Source organism: Hakea prostrata, chromosome 3, assembly GCF_041222555.1.
Source record: "Hakea prostrata isolate BN-2017 chromosome 3, UWA_Hpros_2, whole genome shotgun sequence".
In the NCBI taxonomy this organism is placed as follows: domain Eukaryota; kingdom Viridiplantae; phylum Streptophyta; class Magnoliopsida; order Proteales; family Proteaceae; genus Hakea; species Hakea prostrata.
This window is the reverse complement of record NC_142602.1, coordinates 5,405,270-5,429,848: the sequence shown is the minus strand read 5'-3', so window position 1 is coordinate 5,429,848 and position 24,579 is coordinate 5,405,270. Positions and strand designations below refer to the sequence as shown.

At 38.9% G+C, this 24,579-nt stretch overlaps 4 protein-coding genes across 4 annotated transcripts; 2 read left to right on the top strand and 2 right to left on the bottom strand.

Annotated features, from left to right (window-relative positions):
• Nucleotides 1-230: 230 nt before the first annotated feature.
• Nucleotides 231-2,305, top strand: LOC149020292 (amino acid transporter AVT1I-like). Its single transcript, XM_089148404.1, has 4 exons — nt 231-382; nt 487-651; nt 1,015-1,622; nt 1,725-2,305. Exons 1-4 carry the CDS (start codon nt 343-345, stop codon nt 2,238-2,240), a joined length of 1,329 nt encoding a protein of 442 aa, XP_089004530.1. The 5' UTR covers nt 231-342; the 3' UTR covers nt 2,241-2,305.
• A 1,115-nt stretch (nt 2,306-3,420) lies between these two features.
• LOC149020291 (DCL-like protein) lies at nt 3,421-7,401 on the top strand. Its single transcript, XM_089148403.1, has 2 exons — nt 3,421-3,997; nt 7,010-7,401. Exons 1-2 carry the CDS (start codon nt 3,542-3,544, stop codon nt 7,349-7,351), a joined length of 798 nt encoding a protein of 265 aa, XP_089004529.1. The 5' UTR covers nt 3,421-3,541; the 3' UTR covers nt 7,352-7,401.
• A 2,702-nt stretch (nt 7,402-10,103) lies between these two features.
• Nucleotides 10,104-11,692, bottom strand: LOC149020290 (amino acid transporter AVT1I-like). Its single transcript, XM_089148402.1, has 3 exons — nt 11,582-11,692; nt 10,862-11,469; nt 10,104-10,741 (listed from the first exon to the last, which is right to left on the bottom strand). Exons 1-3 carry the CDS (start codon nt 11,655-11,657, stop codon nt 10,229-10,231), a joined length of 1,197 nt encoding a protein of 398 aa, XP_089004528.1. The 5' UTR covers nt 11,658-11,692; the 3' UTR covers nt 10,104-10,228.
• A 7,139-nt stretch (nt 11,693-18,831) lies between these two features.
• FTSH6 (FTSH protease 6) lies at nt 18,832-22,849 on the bottom strand. The gene is made up of 5 exons (XM_089146899.1): nt 22,090-22,849; nt 20,839-21,379; nt 20,045-20,358; nt 19,449-19,689; nt 18,832-19,354 (listed from the first exon to the last, which is right to left on the bottom strand). The coding sequence occupies exons 1-5, from the start codon at nt 22,680-22,682 to the stop codon at nt 19,013-19,015; spliced, it is 2,031 nt and encodes a 676-aa protein (XP_089003025.1). The 5' UTR covers nt 22,683-22,849; the 3' UTR covers nt 18,832-19,012.
• Between the last annotated feature and the right edge of the window lie 1,730 nt (nt 22,850-24,579).

Below are 24,579 nucleotides of genomic sequence, written 5' to 3'. Positions count from 1 at the left end.
TTTATGATTTTAATTTACAAGAATGTCTGGGAAATAAATCGAAGCTGGAGCATGGTACTCGACCCGGTGGAGAAGTAATAGAACCAGGAACAGTCGTTTTTAATTTGGAAAATCCAGTTTACCAAGAAAAAAATAATTAACTAAAAAAAAAAAATCACAAATCCTGCTAATTAGGGAGTTGGGATATAAATGTTTGTTCCGGTGAGATTTGATTGGCGAGTAAAGTCGTGCACTCATGAATCCCACGCTTTGGCTGAGTGAGATGATCAGTTGAAGAAGCTCTCTTTGGAAGTGTTCTCAAGGAAGGATAGCCATTGGAGTTTGCAGAGAGAGAGATCCACAATGAAGGTCCCTGAAATCATGCAACGCTACCCTAAACAAGGTCACCTACCAAGCCATCCTTTTCTGACTTCCTTTTCCTTCCTTCCTCTCGGTAGCCCTGTTCATCATTTTCTCTTGCTTTTCCTATGAATATCGTAATGGCAGTGGGCGACGACGACGGGTATTCCTTAACGACGCCGCTCGTGCTTGATGCAGAAGAACACCAGCCGCTAGTGATTAAGGATGATATCGAAACCAACCAATGCCTTCGTAGTACAGGCAACAGTTCCTTCTTCAATACTTGCTTCAATGGGATCAATGCTTTATCAGGTTCTTCTTCTTCCAATTTTCCATTTCGTTTGGTTATTATTCTTATTTTTGCCTTTTCTTTTACAATTTTCTCTGGGTTTAAGATGGACGATTATAAAGATGATTCCCTAATTAGAAGTTGTTCTGACCGTAATCCTTGCCATCGAGTTAGGGTTCACCAGTTGCCACTGTTGAGGATCTAACAGACATAGTAGTAAATTTATGGCGAAATCCTACAAAAATAATCTACAGAAGTACCCATATAATATTTTGGTGTGCTCCGCTTCCTGTCGAGCAAGTAATCTACATTTTTTGGGTATATGCATTGAGCCAATTCTAGATGAACTATAAGCTGAAATTCCATTACTGTGATTGATTTATCAGGGGTTGGGATATTATCAGTTCCATATGCACTATACGAAGGAGGATGGTTGAGCTTGATACTTCTTTTTCTTATTGCCACTGCGACTTGCTACACAGGATTGCTAATTCGTAGATGCATGGATCTTGATACCCGCTTAAGATCTTACCCTGAAATCGGCGAACTAGCATTTGGGCACAAAGGGAGAATGGTGATATCAGTTCTTATGCATGTAGAGTTGTATTTAGTTGCAACTGGATTCTTGATATTAGAAGGGGATAATTTGTATAATCTGTTCCCAAACATGGTCTCAGATGTTGCAGGAATAAGATTTGGAGGAAGAGGAATTTTTACCATACTTGTTAGTCTCATCATTTTGCCTTCTGTGTGGTTGAAAGACTTGAGCATTCTCTCTTATGTTTCTGCAACTGGGGTGCTGGCTTCCTTTGTTATCATTTGCTCTGTTTTCTGGACTGGGGCAATTGATGGAGTTGGGTTTCACCGACAAGGAAGGATTTTGAATTTGAGTGGTATCCCTACTGCTATTAGCTTATATGCTTTCTGCTATTGTGCTCATCCAGTTTTCCCCACCTTATATACTTCTATGAGGCACCAACATCAGTTCTCTAAGGTCTGCAAATCAAACAGCTTCCCTTTGTAGTTCTATTTCTAGCTTTTCTTTTCTTTTTTTCAATTCCATTAGGTTTCTAATTGAACATGTCCCTTGCTGCAGGTCTTGGTGGTTTGCTTTGTTGTCTGTACTATGGGTTATGCATCAATGGCTATATTGGGTTATCTTATGTTTGGATCAAGCATATATTCTCAGCTGACACTGAACCTGCCAACTGGGAAACTTAGCTCGAAGATAGCAATATTCACTACTTTGATCAATCCAATAACCAAGTATGCATTGATGATTACACCAATCGTTTCTGCTATTGAGAATAAGCTTCCATGTAATTACAAAAATAAGCCCACAAGCCTCTTGATTCGGAGTTCCTTATTGATAAGTACAGTGATTGTGGCTTTGATTGTTCCATTCTTCGGGTCTCTAATGGCACTTGTGGGAGCATTTCTAAGCTCCACAGTTTCAATTATACTGCCATGCATGTGTTACTTGAAAATTTCAGGAACATATAGAAGATGGAGTAGCGAGCTGGTGTTTATAGTGGGTATTATGTTAATGGGTTTATTGGTTGTAGTTGTAGGTACTTCCAGATCTTTGCTTGAAATTTTTGGTCTTGTGTAAATGTTGCAACCATCTGCCTTCGTTGCTGAGACTTGCTATCCTTTACATATTACATATAGAATTCAATTCCCTCCAGCAGATTTTTTTTGTTATGGAAAATCTCATTCAAAGCTAGCAAACCCCAAATGGATATAGAATACAATTTGCTCCATAGCAGATTTTCTTTCTTTTTTTGGTAAGGGAAATTTCATTCAAACGCCAAATGGATTTGAATCCACTAAATGAGACTAGGCAAATCCATCCTACTAAACAAGGATACTCCTTTGTATTAAGGAGTATGCAATGTTGTTCGTTTACCTGAGAACATCATTCAAACTTAGCATCTCTTAAACGATGGGATCAATGCTTGAGGTTGGATCCTCTCTCCTTGGGGTGCTTCCCTATTTTTTTTACCACACATTTTGTTGGAGTCTCACATATAGAATTGATAAAATAATTCAAGAGTGAGACTTCTAGACTTCTAGTGGATCTCACATGAACTCCACACAAAATGTATGATGAAGAAGTGTCATGGGATACGACTGGGTGGTGTGCTCTAATATCATCAAGTATCGACGGGATGTTGTATGGGCCGGGTGTGTCTGGATCCAGTACCAGTGTAATCCCATGTGAGGTGGTCTGATTGGATATATATCCTGCAATTGGGCCTCCATAGCCCATTTAATAGACTCCTAAATCGCCAACGCTTCTCTCGTGAGTGCATCCACCAAATGCGGTGGAACCCAATGGGCCATCAAACTTTTTTATGGATCGTCCTACCCACCACTCAGAGCCCACTCATCCAGTTTAGAAGAACCTTGGTAGGTTAGGGTTTGGGTTGAAAATTCTTAAATCCTGACAAGATTCAGAAAACTTAGGATTTACTGTACAGACCCAAATCGGCCCATTGACACTTCTCCCATGTGCGCCACCAGGCCCACGATCCCGAGGGAACTCAAGTAAGCCGGTATTTGAGTAGCGTTTTGAAGCTCTTTTCAATTGCAAAACTGGTCTGGTCTACTAAAACCGAAAAATAGGTCCAAACTTCCAGTTTTCCCCCGTTTGGAAACTCAAAGAAACCGGTACTTACATCAGGGGTTGAAAGCGCTTTCAACTACAAAACTGGTCTGATTTAGTAAAAACCGCGAAACAGGTTCAAATCTTCCATTTTCCCAAGATTTCCGCTACGCCACTACACCGCTACGCCCACTACCCCCACTACCCCGGTTGCCCAGGAAGCTTTCTCCATACTGGGATGTTTAAAAACGCTAGGGTTTTGCATTACACACTCTCTCTGTGTGTGAAGTAGTTCTATTGAAGGAATGGCGGAAGCAACTGATAATCAGAGAATCGACGAGGAAGAGAAGACAGCATTGAATGAAATCGATATGGATGTCGAAACCAGTGAGGCTGTTCAAAATCCAAATTCCTCCGAAGAGCACAAGGCCAACGGTGGTGAAAAGCCGGAATTGAATGGTGGTCAGCCATCTGAGAATACCTATAATGGGGATTCGAAGCGAGCGAGAGAAGACGGTTGTGAGCCAGAAGAAGATGACGGCGGTTCGAAGAAACAGAAGATCGAGACGTCCGTCGAAGAAGCGCGCCTTGAGAAGTTGGGGCAAGACGATCAGAAAGAGGAACCCCAAGAAGAAGGTGAGGAAGTAAAGAAATCTGGTCCTGTGAGTCTCGGTCCGAAGACTTTCAACTCGTCGGAGGAGATGTTCAATTACTTCTTCAATTTCATCCATTACTGGCCTCCCAATATTAACGTTAACAAGGTAGCGGTCTTTTACTCTTCTTGAATGATTTACTTTAGTATCTCTTTTCGTGTTGCTTGATGGCGTACGTTTTGTGAAAATTTTCTTATAATGTGAGAAACCGTTCACTGTCAATGTCAGTTTCTTGTTTTTGGTGAAAAGTTTACATTGAAAACCGAGTTGCATACTCATATAGAAGGGTAGCAGCCCTGTTTTCGTTTTTCATGAAAACTTTGTTCCCTAATTTGATATCGAATCCGCATCTTATTAGGGAATTTTAGTAATGTTCTTTGCTGATCTGGTGACCTTCTATGCTTGGAAATATATACTTGAAATTAATATGTATCTTCAAGCGGAAAATTTTACTCAACTCATGTAATGATGTGTTTATATTTTGCGTTGGCTGCAAACCTCGTTTTGCTTCTGTAATTTCTTTTAACTCAATTATTTTTGTCGTGGAATTAAATACATGTATGATTACCCATATTTTGGCTCTTGATGTATGTAGAAGTTATTTCTTTTTTTCTTCGCATGCATGCACATCTATTGATGTCTTACCATGCTGTACCTTTGTAAGAGCTTTGGTTGAAATGATAATCATATAAATTATCCTATTTGCTGGTTGTCAAACTTGAGTGACTTGATCATAATAAATTTCAAATTGGAGACAAGTTTGATACTCCAATAACTTTCATGGGGTCTTGGTGTTGCATCTGTGATGCATACCCTGGAAACTAGGGAAAAGGGAACCTGGGTGAATATCATGACTTTTCATTTATGTTATTCGACCATAAGTCCCCAATGGGTCATATGGTTGGGCTAAGTAGATTTGGTTTTTTCTTAATGTAGAGGACCATTATATAAGCCAAGTATAAGGATATGAGTTCTTTTCTGAGCACACATCTATTTTAAGCTGTTTAAATACCTATACTGGAGATTTATTTCTTTTCTTTTCATATTCTTGTTTTCATTTTCCATTTCCAATGCCAATGTTACCAAAACTCAAATATTTATGGTATGGTTCAGTCTTTTTTTGTGTTAAAAATTTAAATAGGTTCATGTTGATTTTGTTGATCCTAATCCTTGTTTATTCTGGAAAATATGTTCAGTTACTAGTAATCTTTGAGACTGGAGCGGCCTTCTCTCCCTGCATCTGCAAGCTTGTCAATCAAAGCAACCCCCTGTTGTATGACTTAAATGTATTGGATAGACATGTTGGCCAGTTAAGGAAAACCTATGTTGGGCAGTTAGGAAAACCTTATAGATAAAGAACTAAGTATAGCTGAGTGGTGTGTAGCAAAACTAGGAAGGATCAAAAAAAGGATGGTGGTATTACAACTGATTTGGGAGTGGAACCTATTCATGATAAGCTCCAGGATTGTCATCTAAGGTGGCTTTACTATGTTTGATGGAAGTAGGCCTAAAATGTCCATAGGAGGACTGGTGGGAAAGGCATGCATAATGTAGGTTTTGTATCAAGCATGACCTCAAATAAAACTGACTGGAGGGCAAGGATCCAATTATCCATGTAGCAAACTCCAAGTGAGGTGCTTTCTTCTGACTTCTTGTTGATAATGCCATGTAACTGTCTTTTATTGTTATTACGTATACTTAAGTCTTTCCATAGATCCATTTAGCTGATCCTATTTTGTTGGGATTAGGTTTTGTTATTGTACTACTTGAGTCACAAGGAATTCAGTGTTCTGTTGATCCTCTGCTTTTTGAGAAGATGAAATCAACTTTAATTTCTATGGATCTTCATAAAAGGAAAGTTTACATTGGGGGAGTCTTACGGAAAGGCAAATTCATGCTAGGAATCTAGTGAAGTGTTAAAAGTTTACCGGTCAAGTGCTACATGATGCATCTTTATCGATTCAGGGGTCTTATTTAAGTGACTGAATGAGAGAGAGAGTCCCTCAAAATTATTTAAGATTGCCATCAATAACAGGTTGCAAGCCAGCAATAGAAAGAGTTCAAAGGGAAGCTCTAGTTTACAAACATGTGTTTTTTTGATGAGTAAATAATTATATTAAAAGAGGAAAAGGGGAACAAGGTCTTTAAGAAGAAGACCGAAAAGAAAAACTAAGACCCCAGGAAACAACTTAATGTTGATACACACAAAAAGCAAAGAAAAGGCTCTAGTTGGCTTACATACCTGTTTATTCTTCTCTTTTTTCCCCCTCTTCCATGGTTTTCCATTCTTTTGTGCATGTGACTGTGACTAACCAGGAAGTTTGCTTCCCCCAGTGAACGGTCAGCAGTGTTCAGATTGAGTGGCAGGAACATCATACATGTAGGTTGAATTAATACCTTTCTTTAGTAACATATAATATGATTGATTTATTGTACGCTGCTGTATCATGTAAAGTTGAAGTGCTGTTGATTGGTGGATGGATCTACTGTGGTGGGTCAAATTGATGTAATGGATAAGAGGAGGGAGAACGTATCAATGGGTGGGGGTACTGGGAGAGGAGAACATTAACAATAGAAGTGACATCTATAAAACCAAATTGTCTAAATTCTCATGCATCAAAACATAGGGAGGCCACCAAGACTTTATGGTGGAAAACAGAAATAAGCAGCAGTAAAGGGCTCAAACTTCCCTGTTTGATTGGCTGAGTTAACTGACCTAAAGCGAAATTATTAATGAAATTTGATGACTGGGAAGTAACACTAATTGCTGCTTTTACTACAGGGAACTCCCATTTCTTGCTTGTTCCTCAACATATTTGTTGAAAGTAATAAACTGTTTAACGTTTATGATGTGAACACTGCAATTTATGAGATGCCAGTTCTGTAAGTTATTCTCTTCTCTAAGTAATGATGATCAAACAGCCTGGAGTGATTAGTTGATTGGCTCACTACTAAAAATGTTCAATCTTTGCTTTGTTATTGATCTACTTTCGTAATTACATTAAATTGTTAATTTACAATGTTAAATTGTTGCAAGTTGCAACTATTCGTTTACCTCTCATGAGCAGCTTGCTTTTGTCCAAACCAGTTGTAATTAAAATCTCTCCTTTTGTTCTGCAGTATGAGTACATGGTGTTGCTGGATTTAGTGAAGAAAGGTCATGCTGAGGCAGACAAGAAGCTTGGTGGAGGAGTCGATGCTTTCCAGGTTCGCTACCACCCAGTATGGAAGAGCCGGTGTGTCTTTCTCATCAGGCATGACGAATCTGATGATGACTTCAGCTTCAGGAAGTGTGTGGATCACATACTCCCCTTGCCTGAGAACATGAAGCCAAATTCAGATGCTAGTAGGGCATTGGGTGGACCCGCAACCAATTTTAAGGGTAAAGGTGGACATGGTGGTGGAGGAAGAGGCAGAGGGGGGCGTGGCCGTGGAAGAGGTGGTGGTCGATCAAGACATTAGCATGTTTATGGTTTATGGTTTATGATTTATGGTTTAGGGTTTAGGGTTTAGAGTTTAAAAAGAAATTGAACGATTATGATTTCATTACCTCTTCTATCATACGTAAGCGTGCAAAGATTTTGATTCATCTTTGAGGATTATTTTTATTTGGATGACTTCAACACCCTGATTCCTGCCATGAGGCTTTGAGATTACCGAATTTAGTGAAAATATAAATGATATTTACATGGGTTGAGTTTCAGTGCTGCACATTCTGCCTGTGGTCCAGATTATTTCTGGTGGTTGTGATTGAATCTCAACTTTTGGTTTTCACTTTTTGAACTACACCATTGAAATTCAAAAAAAAAAAAAAAAAAAATAATCTCAACCATAACTTTACATTTCGACTGAGGTAACTCAGTGCTGCACAATTAAGCAGGCTGAGGTTAAGCTTGGATCCTCGTCTGAATTTCACAACGTCCCAGTCCAATTGATGCTGCTGGGGACTGTCAACTTATTCCTTCTTTGTACGTCGACCAAGCTTGGGTAAGCTGGTGGGGTCTAGACTCTAGACACAGGAAGGAGCAAACTAACCCATGGAATGAGAAATTTGTGCTCGTAAATGCTTTCATTGGTATGAAAATGTGAAATAATAAAACGGCTGATTGTACGCATTTGTTCTGTATCAATTGGTATTGGAACTGCTTCCTGTAGGGAATGAGGCTGCAAGAACTGTGTGAAGCAATTCAACATAAATTGACATCTGATTCTTTGGAATTTGGCAACTTTTAACTCCATCAATAATTACTTTGCGAATCATTTTTGTCCTACACCCCTGAGAGATGTTGATACATAGGATGATGACTGTCATGTCGAAGATGTTGATACATAAGCTGTCATCAGTTGTCCGTTGAGTCTAATTTACCTCCTTGTCTGAGCTTGACTTGGGTTCACATTTAAGTTATAATAAATTATTTAAAAATAAAATTTTAGTAGGTCTTATATGAGTCTCTTATCAGAATCCAGATCTTCTCCCCCTCGTTCCCCCATGGATTCTTGACCACAAAAACTAGTGGGTCCCACTGATGAAAAAAGTGTTCTTTTTTTTTTTTTATAATTTTTTCCAAAAAGTGTTTTTCAGAGAGCTCCACTGGTTTTTGTGGTCAAGAAGCGTCGGAGAGGGCTTTGTCCTACTATCACTATTGTGGGGGTGAAGAAGGAAGAAAAAAGTATGTACTCCCTGACAAGAGGTGATCCGGACTCATCTTCAGTAATCACTTCCCCGTCAGTCAAATACAGCTGTTATATCAGAAAGGAAGATCTTCAATGGCAAATCAATTTATTTCTACTTTCTTCTTGGGGGTAAGAATGAATTTATTTTTTTTCGTTCCTATGACCATAACAACTTCCTCTCTCTTTTACCGAGAGGGAAAAGGAAAAAAAAAAAAATGTCTTCCTCTATTTCCCGCCAAGCTACTCCAACGGTAATTTGAAAGTCACTTTATGTCATTTCGTTCTAACAAATTTCTCTCTCCTATAGGATTGTTTCCTGAAAGAAATCTCTGGAATTCATATTCATTTTTCCGGCTATAGGAAATCACATTAGAGACATTCTCCAAGTCTGAGAACCTATATGCGGTCGAGGAACTTACGTCAATTTTGTACCTTCTTAGTAGTGGAACCAAAGTTATTAGGGGTTAAGCTGCAAGTGATTCACCTAGTGAGGCCATCTTGGTTGTCATTGAGTTTGACAATCGAAAACCAAGTCCTAATAAGTTTCCTTGCCCTATCTATTAAAGGCGAACCTGCTCCTTTCGGCTCTTCGAAGAGGAGGCAAAACAGGTATGGGCTGTGAAGAGAATTTCTGATTCGGATGTTTATGTCATACGTTTTATGTGATGCATTTTAGGAACCTAGTTTCCTGGAATGCCTGCATCGCCACTTATACTTAGTTACTAAATGAGACTATGGGTTGAGAAAGTTGAGGCCTCTTGGCGTGGTGTTGCTGTTTGTTTGGCAACCGTAGTTTGGAGAAGTGGGGCATAGTCAGGTGAAAACACGCTTTAATTATGAGTTATGTATTTGTATTTCAATATTTCATGCCTGGCTGGTATTCGATAGAATGCATGTGAGAAATGTCTGGATGTAGAGCGCTATGATTTCGAGGCAATAGAGGGTGTTGACCTTCTTCCAGGATGAAGAACTACTCGATTTAGCCAATTATCTTGCGCGACGATGCATGTTTTTTCTTTCCTGACATGAAGCAGGTGTACAGCACTGAACCTACAAACTACGATGATAGATTATGGTTCCATGGTTGATTAACTTCGGTCACACAGGTCATCTTACCGAGGCATATAATTTCACTTTCTGAAGACCTATTCAGCTTGATCCTGTTGTATGAAAGAAATTTATTCCCTGCAGGAACCTGATGATAGTATAAAACATGCACTGAAGGTCTGAAACAAGTTGCTTGAGTTAGAAATGAAAGGAGTGGGAATTTTTTGATGGCCGGAAACCTCTACAGAGACGTTGGGTTGAGGAAGTAGGCAGCAAATGCGTAGAGGGTGGTGAGAGTTGAAGGAATGAAGATGGCAACAAAGATGTGTTGAGCTTGGCTGATGCACCCCTGAAAATTATGTCCACGGATGATTCCATGGTACACTCTGGGGGCTATTTACCGGTTCCTTGGTTGATGGATTTTACTTGCATATGAAGATCATATATAGTAGTTTTCCCTGACATCATGATACAGTACCAGGGCTAGTTGATTCTGAAATAAGTTTATTCATATTAATAAAAATTTATGAGATTTTTTCTTCTCCTCAAAACTTTCATTCCTGAAGAGTTAGTACACTTCGAGAGAAATAGCTAACCCACATTTTGAGCTGAAATGTTTCACAGATGGGCTATAATCTGCTTAAGAGAAATATAGGTACCCATGACTGCAACTGCAGTCCCCAACACCAAAATCCCACAAATAATCACCAACTCTAAACTGAAGCTCTTAAAAGCCTTGTAAATCTTGAGATAGCAGATGCATGGCAGTAAAATGGAGACCATGACACTTAAAAATGCTCCAATGAATGCCATTAGGTACCCAAAAAACGGAATGCTTAGCGCCACAACAACAGTGCTGATCAGCAATACCGTTCTGATGAGGAGGCTAATTGGCCTGCTGTTTCGGAACAGATGCCAGTTTTCAATTGCTTCAGAAATTGGGCTGATCATTATTGCATACTTTGTGAAAGGATTGACTAATGTGGTGTAGATTGCTATCTTTGAGCTAATATTCCCAACAGGTAAATTTAATGTCACTTGAGACTTAACGCCTTGTCCGTACATCAGGTAACCTAAAACAGCCATTGTTCCATAGTTGAGGGTGCAAAGAACGAAGCAAACGACCAACACCTGCATGGAGGAAGAAAAATCAATGGGAATTCATCGTCTCTGAGCTGGATTGATTGGAGAGTCTAAACACAAGTTTACCTAACAGAATGGAACAAACTGAGATGCAGGTACCATACTTACCCTTGGGAACTGGCTTTTATCTTTCATAGCAGTGCATAAAGTAGGAAACACTGCATGACCGCTGTAACTGAATGCAAATAAGCTGATAGCGGTGGGCACTCCACCCCAATTCACTACACTTCCTCTTTCATGAAACCCAACGTGGTCGATTGCACCAGCCCAAGCAACAGCACCCACAACAACAATGGAAGCCAAAACTCCACCAGCAGAGATATAGGCAAGTAGACCCAAATTCCTCAACCATGTTGTGGGCAGGATTACAAGGGCTGAAAGCAGAACAAAACCCTGTTTTCCCCCAATTTTCAAGCTTCCAACATCAAAATTCATGTCTGGAAACAGCTTCTCCAGATTATCACCCTCCAATATCAAAAATTCAACAGCAATCAGATAGAGCTCAAGATACATGAATATGGATATTATGGCTCTTCCTTTGGTTCCAAAAGCAAGTTGACCAATATCAGGATAGGTTCTGATAAGTGGATGAGCATCCATGCATCGTCGTATAAGTAAACCTGTATAGTTGCAGACTGCTGCAATGGTAAAAAGAAGCAGCAAGCCCAACCACCCTCCTTCAGAAAGTGCATATGGGATTGATAATATCCCAACTCCTGCATAACATAAATAAATAATGAAATGATGATTATTCAAGTTGAAGGAACATTTTTATTTATTTATTTACTTTACAGGAGAACTACTGCAAACAGAATCATAGAGAGAGACCTGACAATGCATTGACCCCATTGAAACAAGTCAGGAGGAAGGTGGTCCCTTTCGGTGCTTGGCTCTGGCTCTCCATGGCTTCCTACTGCTTGTGGATTTCCTCTCTTGGAATTGAAGGCTCACAGTGGCAATGGCAGAGGGGCAGCTGCTATTTAAGCAGGAGAGCCCATCTCCCTGATGAACTTTTGGAAGGAGCAATTGAGGTTGAGTAGATATCCATTCAACTCAACATTAACAATTAAAAAAGAAGACAACACTTGAAGAACCTTCCACTTCTCCAAGTCCAGTCACTCGCAAAGCTCGCCTGCTTTGTTGTGATTGCCCACCCTTTTGGGGCCTTATCTTGATCCAGTAATGTATAAGGCCACCACCAGTAAATGACTTCCAAGGTTAGAAGCAACTGGAGAACTAAGAAAAAGAGTTGTAATACTATCCAAAAAGGGGAAATTAAAAAAAGAAGAACAAGAAGCAAACCACAAACTGACTTCTCTCAACAGGATAAGCTCATGCTAATCATATATTGAAAAGTTTCCCCTAGTTAAAGGCCATCTGGATTGTCCCCTTCATTCTTAACATGCTTTCCTTTTCAGCCTCTGCAGGGACCCCAAATGGTGCAGGTAAATCACTATCCTTCAATTTTGCTCGGGTAAGAAACTCTATTTCCCTTCTTTGCCTATGCCACATGAATTTTGGATCCTGTGGCATCCTCATTTGATAAAAAAAAAAAAAAAAAAAACCCATCCAACGGTTGTCACTTGTATGAACACTGTCAGGGTGCCCTTGGAAGGTATAGAATTGGATTCTATGGGTCCTACATTGGAATCATCTTGTGTGATCTGATGTTCAAATTTTTCTGGGGGTTCATTGTTTCCTTATTCTAATCTCAGAAAGAAAAGAAAACCAAAGCAATTTACTTGTTGTCTGTGCCTAGTAATTATTTTGGTAGCTCTTAGTGTGTCATGTATTTCATTACACAAGTACATGATCAAGTTTCAGTTCTTTATGACAGAAAGTGTAGAAACCCCTAACGGAGCATATTTTCCTTATCCAAACCAAAGGTGAGATGTCCTGAATGCTCTCTCTTCACCTTAGAAGCAATAAAGAAATTCCTTCTTTATTTATTTAAAGCTTGGTAAGAATATACATGCATTTGACACTTGGCATGTTTCCTTATTACTTTTTCAAGAATACCTGCAAATATGTAACATGTAAGTGCAGCAACACCAAACTTTATTTGTTTGTCTGTTTGCTTGATGGGAAATTTTCAGGACTCTCATAAGGATCATCATGTCTTCTCATTTTCCCTCCAAATAGTGGAGGGTGAAAAGAGATCTACCATATCCGATGACACAAACAAAGTTGTTAATCAGCCTAATTGTTTACAAACAGATCTGCCTAATTATCCTCCACTGTTTAAATAAATGGGAAAGAAAAACTTTTACAGCATAAGCTACAGATTCAGATTCCACTAATGTTAAGTTTGGCAAAATAAGGCACAGCTAGCTGTTGAACCACATGATAAACATGATTTGTGTATCCAACAACACTAGCTTGGATGATATGCAATTGAGTTTAATTGGGTTGATAATAAGACATGAATTCATGATCCAACTTCACAATAAAATAGTAGAAACAATTAGGGTTGCATCATGGGAATAAAGATCCATTTTACTAACATTAGAATATGAAAACTGACGTATAAAAGTAGTATGGTGCATTCATGCAAGGAAACACCTTGGGAAAGTAAAGGCTATGAGGGCTTCTCTATGTGTGGTGAGGTAACTTGGAAGTTGCATAAATTGACTGGTTGGGGGGCGAGTGGCCATGGCAGAAGTCAGTGGATTGCCCAAGTGTCACCACCCAGCAGAGAGATTTGAAGGCTTCAAATTTTGAATTTGTTGTGATTTATACCATTATACAGAGAAGATAGGAGGAAAAATATCACACTTTTCATTTATTTATCTTTTTTTTTTTTAATAAAGTAGAGCATATTTATGCTTAATTTTTTTTTTTTTGGGGGGGGGGATGTGAAAGTGGGCAAGCAAGAGGATGGTGGTCTAGGTAATATTCTCATGTTTCCCCCCCCCCCCTCTTTTTCCCTCTAGTAAAACTTTCCTTCTATATAGGAAGAGAAAGATAAGAGTTGCCAAAATATAATTTGGCGAGATATTTTTTCGATAAAGATAAATGGTGATGTGATGATGTCCTCTGTACATGAACCTTGATTAATTTATCTGAAAAACCCAGAAAAATAAAGTCTTGATCTAACTTCCAGAAGTTATGTGAGGATCTACTCAGCAGTAAAGCTATGGTACTCAATAATGAATGATTTTTCAATTTTAATGTGTTTAAATAACTTTAAGAAAATAACGAAGGTCAATCTGAAAAAGAAGTAAAAATTATATTGGAGCGAAACATCCATTATATTCTACAGAAAGAGAGACATCCATTATATCCTTCAATCCTAATCCCAACTTTTTTTGAGCAAAAGAAAAACAAAAACAAAAAACAAAAAACAAAAAACAAAAAATTCCAACTTTTAGCTCTTCTAAGTTCTAACTATAAATTTAATTTTACCCCAAAAAAAAAAATACTATAATTGAAGTATTTAACGTATAACTCCATCCTCCATTATGTTCCTTCTAAATAACGCTATAAATGGGCTGTCGAAGGAGAGAGAGTGGCTATGAGGGATGGGCTGCTATGGGCCTTGTTACACCATGTTAAGGACATTAAAGTCCTCTCGGATTGCCAGGATGCGGTAAATTGTATCAATGGTGTGATGGGCCCTGGCCCAGTTAAGACCCAGGCTCTGGTGGATGGGATTTTGGAGCTTAGGGAGACTTTTTCTCCCTGTTCCTTTCAGTATGTATCTAGGGTTGTTAATGTGCTTTTTTTTTTTTTTTCTTTTTTGTGTGTGGCTTTCTTCAGGTCCGTTTATGCGCCCCTAGCTCCTAAAGGATTCGAACCCTTCAATGCTTGTTTCTTCCTCTAAATAAACTTATTTTAATATAAAAAAAAATAATGTTATTAATCTCTTAAGCGGCTTATCCACATCAAATAAAACTTGAAATTTCCCATAAATCAAGGCCATTTAGAGAAGAAACTGATATTAAGCGGAATTCGGATTCTCTACCCGTCAGGTTAAAGGTCTATGTTTGCTCCTCTCATACATTTTCACCATGCATTAGAAGGAGATTTGTTGGAAGTCTCATCTTTGATTAATCTTGTCATAACTCAAGTGAGACCCCTTCCTGAAATGTAACAGATAAGTGATAAGTGTGAGAGGAGCACAAACCTCTACCTTGACAGATAAAGATCCAAACTCTATTGAACATAGTCTTTCCTGCTGCTTTCCAAAAGATATCTCTGCGCTTTTCTTCTTATAAGCTATAGTAATGCGTTGTTCAGTAATAAGGTCTGAGTATCAATTTTGATTGTGGGAGTCTTATGTGTTCTATTGTAGGACAGAATCAAAGTTTAAGTACAAACTAAAGCCGAATCCTTTTCTAAAAATTTAAACTGATTTTGTTTTCCAAAGTCCAAAACGAAGCCTTCATGATGATGCAACAGTATGATTTAGTTACTACTCCATGCACGCCAGGCGAATTGAAGTTGTGACCGGCGTAGCTAGCTAGGAAATAATTTCTTGTTTCTGCTCTACTTCTGCTGAAGCTTGGTGGCTGAAGGAAACCACAAGCCGCCCATGCTCACAATCTCTAATTCCCAATAAACTTCAATGACCAATGCCAGCCCAGTTCAGTAAGTCTATGATGATTCAATGCAAACACGTTACTAATTTGCAGGAAGAATGATAAATTAACCTATCCCACTTGAGAAAATCTCCATTACTGCTTTACTGCATGGTGCACTCTTCTAGATTCTAGACCAGTTATTACCTAATAGTCTCTCTCTCTCTCTTCTTGTAATCAGTTTAGTATGAGTGGTGATAATTAACTGAGAGAGGGAAATGGGCATGAGAGATGGAACAGTTTCAGGATAATCCGCTAATCTCATCATTAATTTCCACAAATTAATATCTACACGGTAGTATTTATCATTCGTGTAACTCCCATACTTCCATCAGAAATCAGTCCCCTATGGCCGTTTTTATCCATGAGACGGCGCACGATTCCCAACCATGGACAGGTACATCCCTCACTCTTAGCTCTCTCTACATTACATATGACCTTCTTTCTCAGGGTTTTCATCTACAGTTTCCTCAATCATGGATAACCAGTATAACCAGTATTTTCTCAGAAACTTTGCAGGTTATGAAATGGTGTTGTATGAAAAAGACCCATTCATGTTTTTCGATCAACAATCCCCACTAGAATATTTCAGGTAAGAGGACAGTCTTTTTTTTCTTCCTGATTACAGTTCTCTTATTGTTTCTTTGTTTGGGTATAACTCTTCATCTGTTTCCTCTTGATTTTTTTGAAGTGGGTATTATGGTACTCCACTTAGTTGGCAATGGGAATTCTCTATTGAAGACAACATATTGGATGTGATTCCCATGGACGAAGATTTCGGTTTCCTGACTGACCCTTTAATTGAAGGCTTCTCTACATATCCAGGTGCTCGGGTAACTCCTTTGAGATTGTGTTTTATACTTCTACAATCTTCTAACTAGGTTTTTATGGTTTCTTTTGGTCTCTCATGGTTTCGCAGAGGACATCTTCCTTGAATACGGAAATAGTTGTGGAGTGTGTGAAGAACCCAGCGTTAAGTATGAGTTCCATGAAGAGCTTTTGTCCTACAAAAGTGGTGAAGAAGGCTTTGATTTCCTCACTGAACCTTTAATTGAAGGCTTCGGTACTTATCCAGGTGGTCATGCAATCCTCCTTCAATATTGTATTTTAAGCTTTCAAAATTTTCTACTAAGTTTTATGGTTTCTTTAGGTCATCATGGGTTTGCAGAGATCTTTCATGAATATGGAAATAGTGGTAGAATCTGTGAAGTACCCAGCTTTAAATACGAGTCCCTTGAAGAGATTGTGCCCTACAATAGTGGTAAAGAAGTTGGGGAATATCAAATGAAAGAGAAGCAACCAAAGAAGTTGAAGAGGTGCAAAGAAGAGAGGAATACTAGTAGTCCAAATGATTTGACTCGGAATGTCATATCTCGCTATTTCTACATGCCAATCACCCAGGCAGCAAAAGAGCTAAATATTGGCTTAACTCTACTGAAGAAGCGTTGCAGGGAGTTGGGCGTTTGTAGATGGCCTCACAGGAAGTTGATAAGCTTGCAAACCCTCATCAAGAACATTCAGGTATATATGATGGGGTCCTCCTTTTGCTGTTCTGGTCTTAATTCACTCTTTCTCTCTCTTTTTCTCTCTCATTATGATTTATTCATTAATATGAGATACGTTACGTGAGCACTGAGCAGGAAATGGGGGAGAAGGGAGAAATTAGTGAAGCAAAGCTGAGAAATGCAGTAAAGCTATTGGAACAAGAGAAGAAGCTAGTGGAAGAGATCCCAGACATTCAACTAGATGGGAAAACGAAAAGGCTTAGGCAAGCCTGTTTCAAGGCAAACTATAAGAAGAGAAGGCTTACGGAAGAGAAGGTGGAGGCGGGTTGGGATTTGTCTGCTACAACCACCAGGTCATGCATGCATGGAGATGGACAAAGTGAAAAGGGAGTAAAGCACGAGTTCTAACCTTGTTTATATGTTTTTATGTAATTCTAGTTGTGGAAGTTCAGATTTATGCACGTTGTGACGTTGTGTCCATTGTCGATTTCAAGTGATTTTTCATGTTTATTCCTGAGTAAATTAATCCATTTGTCACTCTCCCACATGCAATTGATCAAACTAGGGTTTCTATCAGAGAACCACAGAATATCGCAGTGAGCATTAAAGAATGAGCAAGAGAGAAAAGAACTCACCCAGAAAAAGGGTAAGAAAAAGAGGCGTCGCACAAGAGCCGACGACATCGGAAAAGGAAAATTAGTTATTAATCAAATAACCTATCCATAAGTTAAAAGTATCAAATTATAATAAATTTAGGTTGTTAAACGGTTACTTTGGATTAAATGTTTCAGTTGGATTCGGTGCAAGAGTTTTACGCTAAATCGAACCCATCCATTTAATTTTGGAAAAGTGGAGCTTTACTCGTTTCAGTTCTACCAATAATCTAGTTACCCAAGAAGTTCCTAAATAAATGAATGATTTCAAAGGGTGGAGGACGAGGAGGTCTGAGATCGGTGGGGGAATTTGGGAATTCTAGAAGTGGGTTTTGCGAATTGGAGCAATGGAGCCTTCAAATTTTCTCCTGTTCACCATGATGGGTTTCTGTGAAACTTGTGAGAATGGTTGGGAGGCTTGACAAGTGTTCAATGAAATGCCTAACCGAGAAACCGTTGGTTGGAACATTTTGATTTCTTGATATAATCGTAATGCTCGAATGCGACAAGCTCTGGACCTGTGCTGTGTCATGCAACTCTGCACCATTTGTGGTCTGAAAACGGATGTTCCCCCTTTGATTTGTACTCCAGGAACGTTCAGATCGATGAAAATGACATGAAGATGCTTCCAATTTTCAAATTTTGTTACTGCAATGTACTCATGCTGTGGGTGTATCCATGTACGGACAGGACCTTTCGAGCGCTTCAGGGATGTTCGGGATGACTCTATATTTGATACTTCACCATTAGGTGGGTTAGATTTCTTATAGGGCTTTGCAATCGGATAGTCTCTTCTATATGTAAGGAAATATTGATTTCTGTCCTCTTCTGATCTTCTCAGTAGTACCCCAGAAATACTTCATTAAATCCGCCACCGGGAGCTGTAAAACCTTTAATTTTTGTTATTGTTGCAGGAAACTATAGATGATTTACATTGTTGCTTTTTATCATAGTAATATTATCACAAATGTTTTATTCTTTACTCTGAAATTGGTAACTGTTTGATGTTTCTTCCATTCATCAGAGATTACTGATAATACTGCTCTACAGTCGATTCTTTGTAAAAGCTGTTGGACTGTTACAAATAAGTTGTCGTGGACATACATAGAAAAATTTATTTGATGCAAAATTACAGCATGTTCATGTTTCTTTCTGTTGCGGAACAAAGAATGATGTTTTCACCTGTTAGCCATGCATCTTTTCCCCACTTCATTCTTCAGTTACTTAGCTTCTTTTAAATACATATGGGTTGATAAAACTAGGTAGAAGTCACATGAGCATTTTAATTGGATGGAAAGTAGAGTCTCTATATACAGTACTTCAGACTGGTGAGAGCTCTTTTGAGATGAGGTGGTTGTTTTCCTTGTCAGTTTTTGTGTTCGTGAGTGTGTGGGCTGGGGGGTGGGGAAGGTAGATGTTATGAGAGAATATGTCCATTCTTTTGCTTATTCAGTACTGGATTTCTAATTGTGGATTACAGTGGATGTCTATCTTACAAGTAGTATGCATTGGCTGGTAAGCTTAAGCTGAGATCAGCTCACGGATAGAACTTCTATTGATGTTATCCAAAGGAATGTCAGTGAACTCTGATAGGATTGCTCTGAACTCATCTCCTGTAATGGTTTCCTTCTCTAGAAGAACTTCAACTAGCTTATCAATTGCCTCCCGGTTATTCCTAATGTGGGCTTTTGCCATTTCATACGCACTGTCAATTATCCTTCTTACTGATCTATCAATATCTTCTGCAAGTTTTTCTGACATGGAATTTCTCGCTAGCATCCTCAGTACTACATCACTACTTTGTACTGTTGGATCCATCATTGCCCATGGCCCAATCTCAGACATTCCAAACATGGTTACCATCTGGCAGGAGAAGATAGTATCAAGTAAATCTAGAAATTCAATTTGATATATTTTTACATAATTGATACCAAGAACTAATTCCCAAGGGACCTACCTGTCTTGCTATCTGAGTTATCTGTTGCAGATCTCCAGCTGCCCCAGTTGTAATCTCTGGATCACCAAAAACTATTTCCTCTGTTGCACGTCCGCCAAGACCCCCAACTATTCTAGCAAAGAGCTGCTGCTTAGAGATGAGAGCTGGATCTTCACCGGGCATGAACCAAGTAAGCCCACGGGCTTGCCCCCTAGGTATCAAGGTAACCTTCTGTACTGGGTCATGCCCTGGGGTTAATGTCCTGTTTAAGAGGTAAACAACAACACTCTTAGCTATATAGTTTCAGAAATACTATTTACAACTGCCATAGTGTCACTTTTTTGGGGGGCTCTTCAAAAAATTTCTCCTTGGTTGTGTCCTTTGTGGAGAATGCTTTTCCTGGTATATAAAACTTTGGAACTGAACCAACCAAGGAAGGCCTTCTTGTGGTGGCCTCCCAGGAAACAGGGCCTTAAAAAAGATCAGTAAAGCAGACAAATGACTTTGAAATCCTAAAAGCTATGGCAAAGCAGACTCTAAGAAACTCCACACAAAAAACAGAATAGAATATTCTGACTTACAAAATGAAATTCCATGTAATGTGACAGTGAACTTACGCACAAATGGCATGCCCAATCTCGTGATAAGCCACAAGAATTTTGCTCTTCCCATCAGTCATCTTGGTTCCTTCCATTCCGGCAACAATTCTATCAATTGAGTCATCAATTTCGTTCACTGTTATCTTCTGTTTGCCCCTCCTGCCAGCAAGAATGGCAGCTTCGTTCATAAGGTTTGCAAGGTCTGCGCCGCTGAATCCTGGTGTCCTCATGGCTATAATACCAAGAGATACAGCCTTATCTAGCTTCTTGTTCTTACTATGGACCTTCAGAATTTCTTCTCTTCCTCTTACATCTGGCAATGCTACAGTGACCTGTGAAGAAAACAAAGAAAGACATCACTAATTTTTTGGAAAAAAATTTTAAGGTCTACTAATTGGTCCTATTATAAGCCCAAAAAAAAAAAGAGTTTTGAACATTTCTATGATTAACCATTGCAATTTATCGTAAACTTTCATGTACTAATTCTGAGGTGAAGGCTGCAGGGCAGGATTTGGAATACAGGTCTTCGCTCAGAGCCAGTACTACGTATCATCAGACTTGGTTTTACCACGTTAAGTCTGTTGGAACTGCAATGTTTTACTTTGCCTTTCCACCCCGTCCACTGCTTCGGTTTGTCCAGATGATGTGACAACTATGAAGATAACTGGCAGTATTTTAAATGTCCAGGACATATAAATATGATAATTTAATCAGGTACCCTTTGATAAGGTTTCAGTTCCTTCATATGCGTGTTTTATGCTTATGAGAAGCCATGTTTAGCTCACAAAGCTCGGATAAGAAATGATAATTACCTGTCGGTCAAATCTTCCTGGCCTGAGCAAAGCTGAGTCAAGAACGTCAGGTCGATTAGTAGCAGCAATGACAATCACTCCAGTATTCCCACTGAACCCATCCATTTCAGTGAGCAACTGATTCAGTGTCTGCTCCCTTTCATCATTTCCTCCTCCAATTCCAGTTCCTCTTTGCCTTCCTACTGCATCTATCTCATCTATGAAAACCAGGCATGGTGAATTCATCTTTGCTTTGTTGAACAAGTCTCTCACTCTTGAAGCCCCCACCCCAACAAACATTTCAATGAACTCTGAACCAGATAGTGAAAAGAAAGGGACTCCAGCTTCTCCAGCAATGGCCTTAGCCAACAAGGTCTTCCCAGTCCCAGGCGGGCCAACTAGCAAAACACCTTTGGGAATTCTTGCTCCAATTGCTGTGAACTTTTCTGGGCTTTTTAAGAATTCAACAATCTCTTGAAAGTCTTGCTTAGCTTCATCAACTCCGGCTACATCATCGAATGTAATTCCAGTGTTGGGTTCCATCTCAAATTTAGCCTTGTTCCTGTAGGCATGTTACATTTTTGTTAGGGACACCTACTGTTTCTGTGATGTTAACGGTTGCAGAGTCAGAAACTAAAGAAGAACAGAGTGTAACTGAATATTAAGCATTCTTTGAACCTCTTGAAATATTCCTACAGTTCAAAGCCATCCAACCTATAGCTATATTTGGAAAAGCTGAAGTTGAGGTCCATTTGCTCCTATTGCTCTCTGTGATATGACACTCTAGCACAATAAGACCAATTGGCTTTATACAAGCCAAATTGGTAGGGGTAAACAGATTCATTATTAGATTCTCAGGATCCTCAACTATATTAATCTGAGTCACTGATATGCACTGAAGAGCCAACTGCCTAATAGTGTTTCACAGCCTCTGTAGGAAAGTTCCTGTTTTCTCTGTTGGCTTTCTTGTGATATATCTACCTAACTTGCTAGCTTAGAGCTTTGAGTTAGCTTCAATCTCAATAAAATTAGTTCTGGAATTTCCATTCTACTTCAATCTCAAAGAAAATCCCTATTCTTTCATTTCTTGTTTTGATAAAAAATATCAACTTGAGAAGTGGAGTCTGAGATGTAGTGTTTGAATTCCCTTGAACCCAGTGGCAAGCAAATTGTCTGTGGTGTGTCAGTACTCGTGCGTGTGTGTGTGGTGTGTGTTGTGTTTGTACTTTCAGAAATGTGTGCATGGTATTCTGTGGTAACTCGTTTTTGTACCTTCCCAATCCAAATGGCAAATTGGGTCCCGCAGGATTATTAGCAGCTGATCCTCTGAAAAGTAAAGCCCCGAGCAAAATCAATGGGAAGGCCAAATTTCCCAACAGATCAAGAAGAGCTGCCCCCATGTTGACCTCTATTGGATGGGCTGCGAAGTCCACATCGTTCTCTTTAAATTTCCTCAGCAACTCTTGAGGCAATCCAGGTAGCTGTATCTTTACTCTCTGGATTTTGTCTAGTGCAGGATTAAAGATCTCTGCTATTGCAACTGTCCCATTCTCGAACAGGTCTACCTTCTTCACAGCTCCTTCATCCAAGTACTGCAAGAATCTCGAGTATGACATTCTATTTGAAGTGGAATCTGCAGGGGGCTCTGGTCCAGCTTGAGCAGGCTGAACTAGAGCTGATCCCCCACCTACTAAACCCAAACCAGTAGATGTTAATAACTTTCTCCTACTGGATATGGCATCAGAAGGGCTTTTAAGATATGGGTTTTCTTTAGTTATGGCTTTCTGGAGCTGGGTTTCCTTGGAAAGATCAGAAAATTTGCAGATTGGCTGGTAGCCAACCGAAAAAGAAAGGGCAGGAGACATTTTCCTCCACTGGATTTGATGAGATCCTCCAAATTTTGAAACTGAAAGTTTGGAACACTGAGTGATGTGGAGTTTCTGTTGTTATTTTTCACCAGTCGAAGTTAAGTCTTAAGATCTCTTTCCCAGTTATTTATCTTTGAGATGAGGTGGGTCGATCAGAGAAATGGGATGTTCCAGCGCTTTCATTTTACTTGGCATATGGGTCCTTTGTTCATATCTGTTTTCTGGTTCATTCATGAAAGATCTAGATTCTCAGGCAGTTGTCATGGTTGACGCAGTGAAGAGCCCTTCGAGTCTCATGGAAAAGATTGATTTGTCTTTCAGCCAATCAGTCCACTTCTTCCTACACTTGGACACCTATGGATGGTTAAATTGGATTTTCTGATAGAAGAGAAAAAAATTAGTTGGTGGGCTTTCTGGAACTCATCAGGTTATAGACTAATATGCAGGTGAATTTATATTAGTGAAATCAGAATTTTTGCGTTCATGAAACTCCCAAGTGGGTGGTGGAACTCCCTGATAGAGACAGTGAAAATTAAGATTTGGAGTTGGTATGGAAGTTTCAAGATCATTATCCATACCAATGAGTCTGTACAACGGTTACAGGAAGCAAACAAGAATCAAGATAGTTCAACAGCTTGGGCTTTATTTTTCAGTCCATGAACTGGGCTTGGGTCCTGATGTTGAACCAAGTCTGGTCCATTGATAAAATATAATTGGGCTTTACTTAGGTTCCCTAAAATGTTTAAAAAGGTTAATGGAGCATCATTTGAAAGATAAACAGAGTCAGGAGATTAAAAAAAAAAAAAAAAATTCAAGGAGAGCAAGGGAGTAAGGGAGGTAGAAGATACCACTATCTTGATATCTTGCCACAATTCATTCAAGGGGGGTTCATCTTATTGATGTTCAGAGACATGCTCTCTCCTAAATGTGTGGTGCAAGGGCATGAGAATGGTGTTATTTGATCCCAATTTCTATTTTGACGTATAAACTATTTAGCTCATTGAAAGGATTCCACCGGTTCAAATTAGGGTTTTATACCCCTAAAAAAATGGTAGCAAAAGAGTAAAGTAGAACCGTCCAACCAAAGTGTGCTAGCTAATAGGCTTTTTTGCTTTTGGTTTTTACCATACACCTGTTATTAAAAGTGATCCATTTTGTCAAGGACAACGGTAGGCTATAAACATCCTTACAAGATATCAAACAACAAAAACAAGACCTAATAAAGAACGGTAAATATTGTTGCAATTTTTTCCCTCTTCTTTCATAAAATCTGAACTTTTTCTATGAGAATTCAAGCATAAACGGAGAGGGAGGGAAAAGATAATAAACAAAAATATCTTACTTGGAGGGCGGCTTTCACATTACTTAATGAGATTATTATGTATTTCAAGACAAAGTTTGGAGGGCTGTTGTTTTCTTACTAATAAGAGTATTTTTTTCTTCAACAATCATTTAATTACTTGAAGAGAAGAGTCCGCAATGCTTCTCTCTAAACAAAAGCAATATTTCCAATACAATGGTCTTGGATTGTGATAACATGATTGTGACTTTATTATATATGAAGTGTATCTTCTTAGACCAAAAAAAATAATAATAATATGTTTGATAGTTGAGTTCTAGAATCATTGAATTTTTTCAAATAATACTATATTGACTAACTTTGAGATCTTATATGATTTTGCACATTATTTAAAATCATCAAATTAAAATAAATCTATATATCTTTGTTTACAATCAAAATCAGGCTATTTATGAGAAAAAAGAATGCCATTTGGTCACATGTAATTTGCCTTTAGACAGAATTCCTTATAATATTCTTTATGATGCTCTTCTAAACGATTCGATCAATCTCTTTACCGGTGCAACGACTATACTGATATCCTTATTTAGGTTC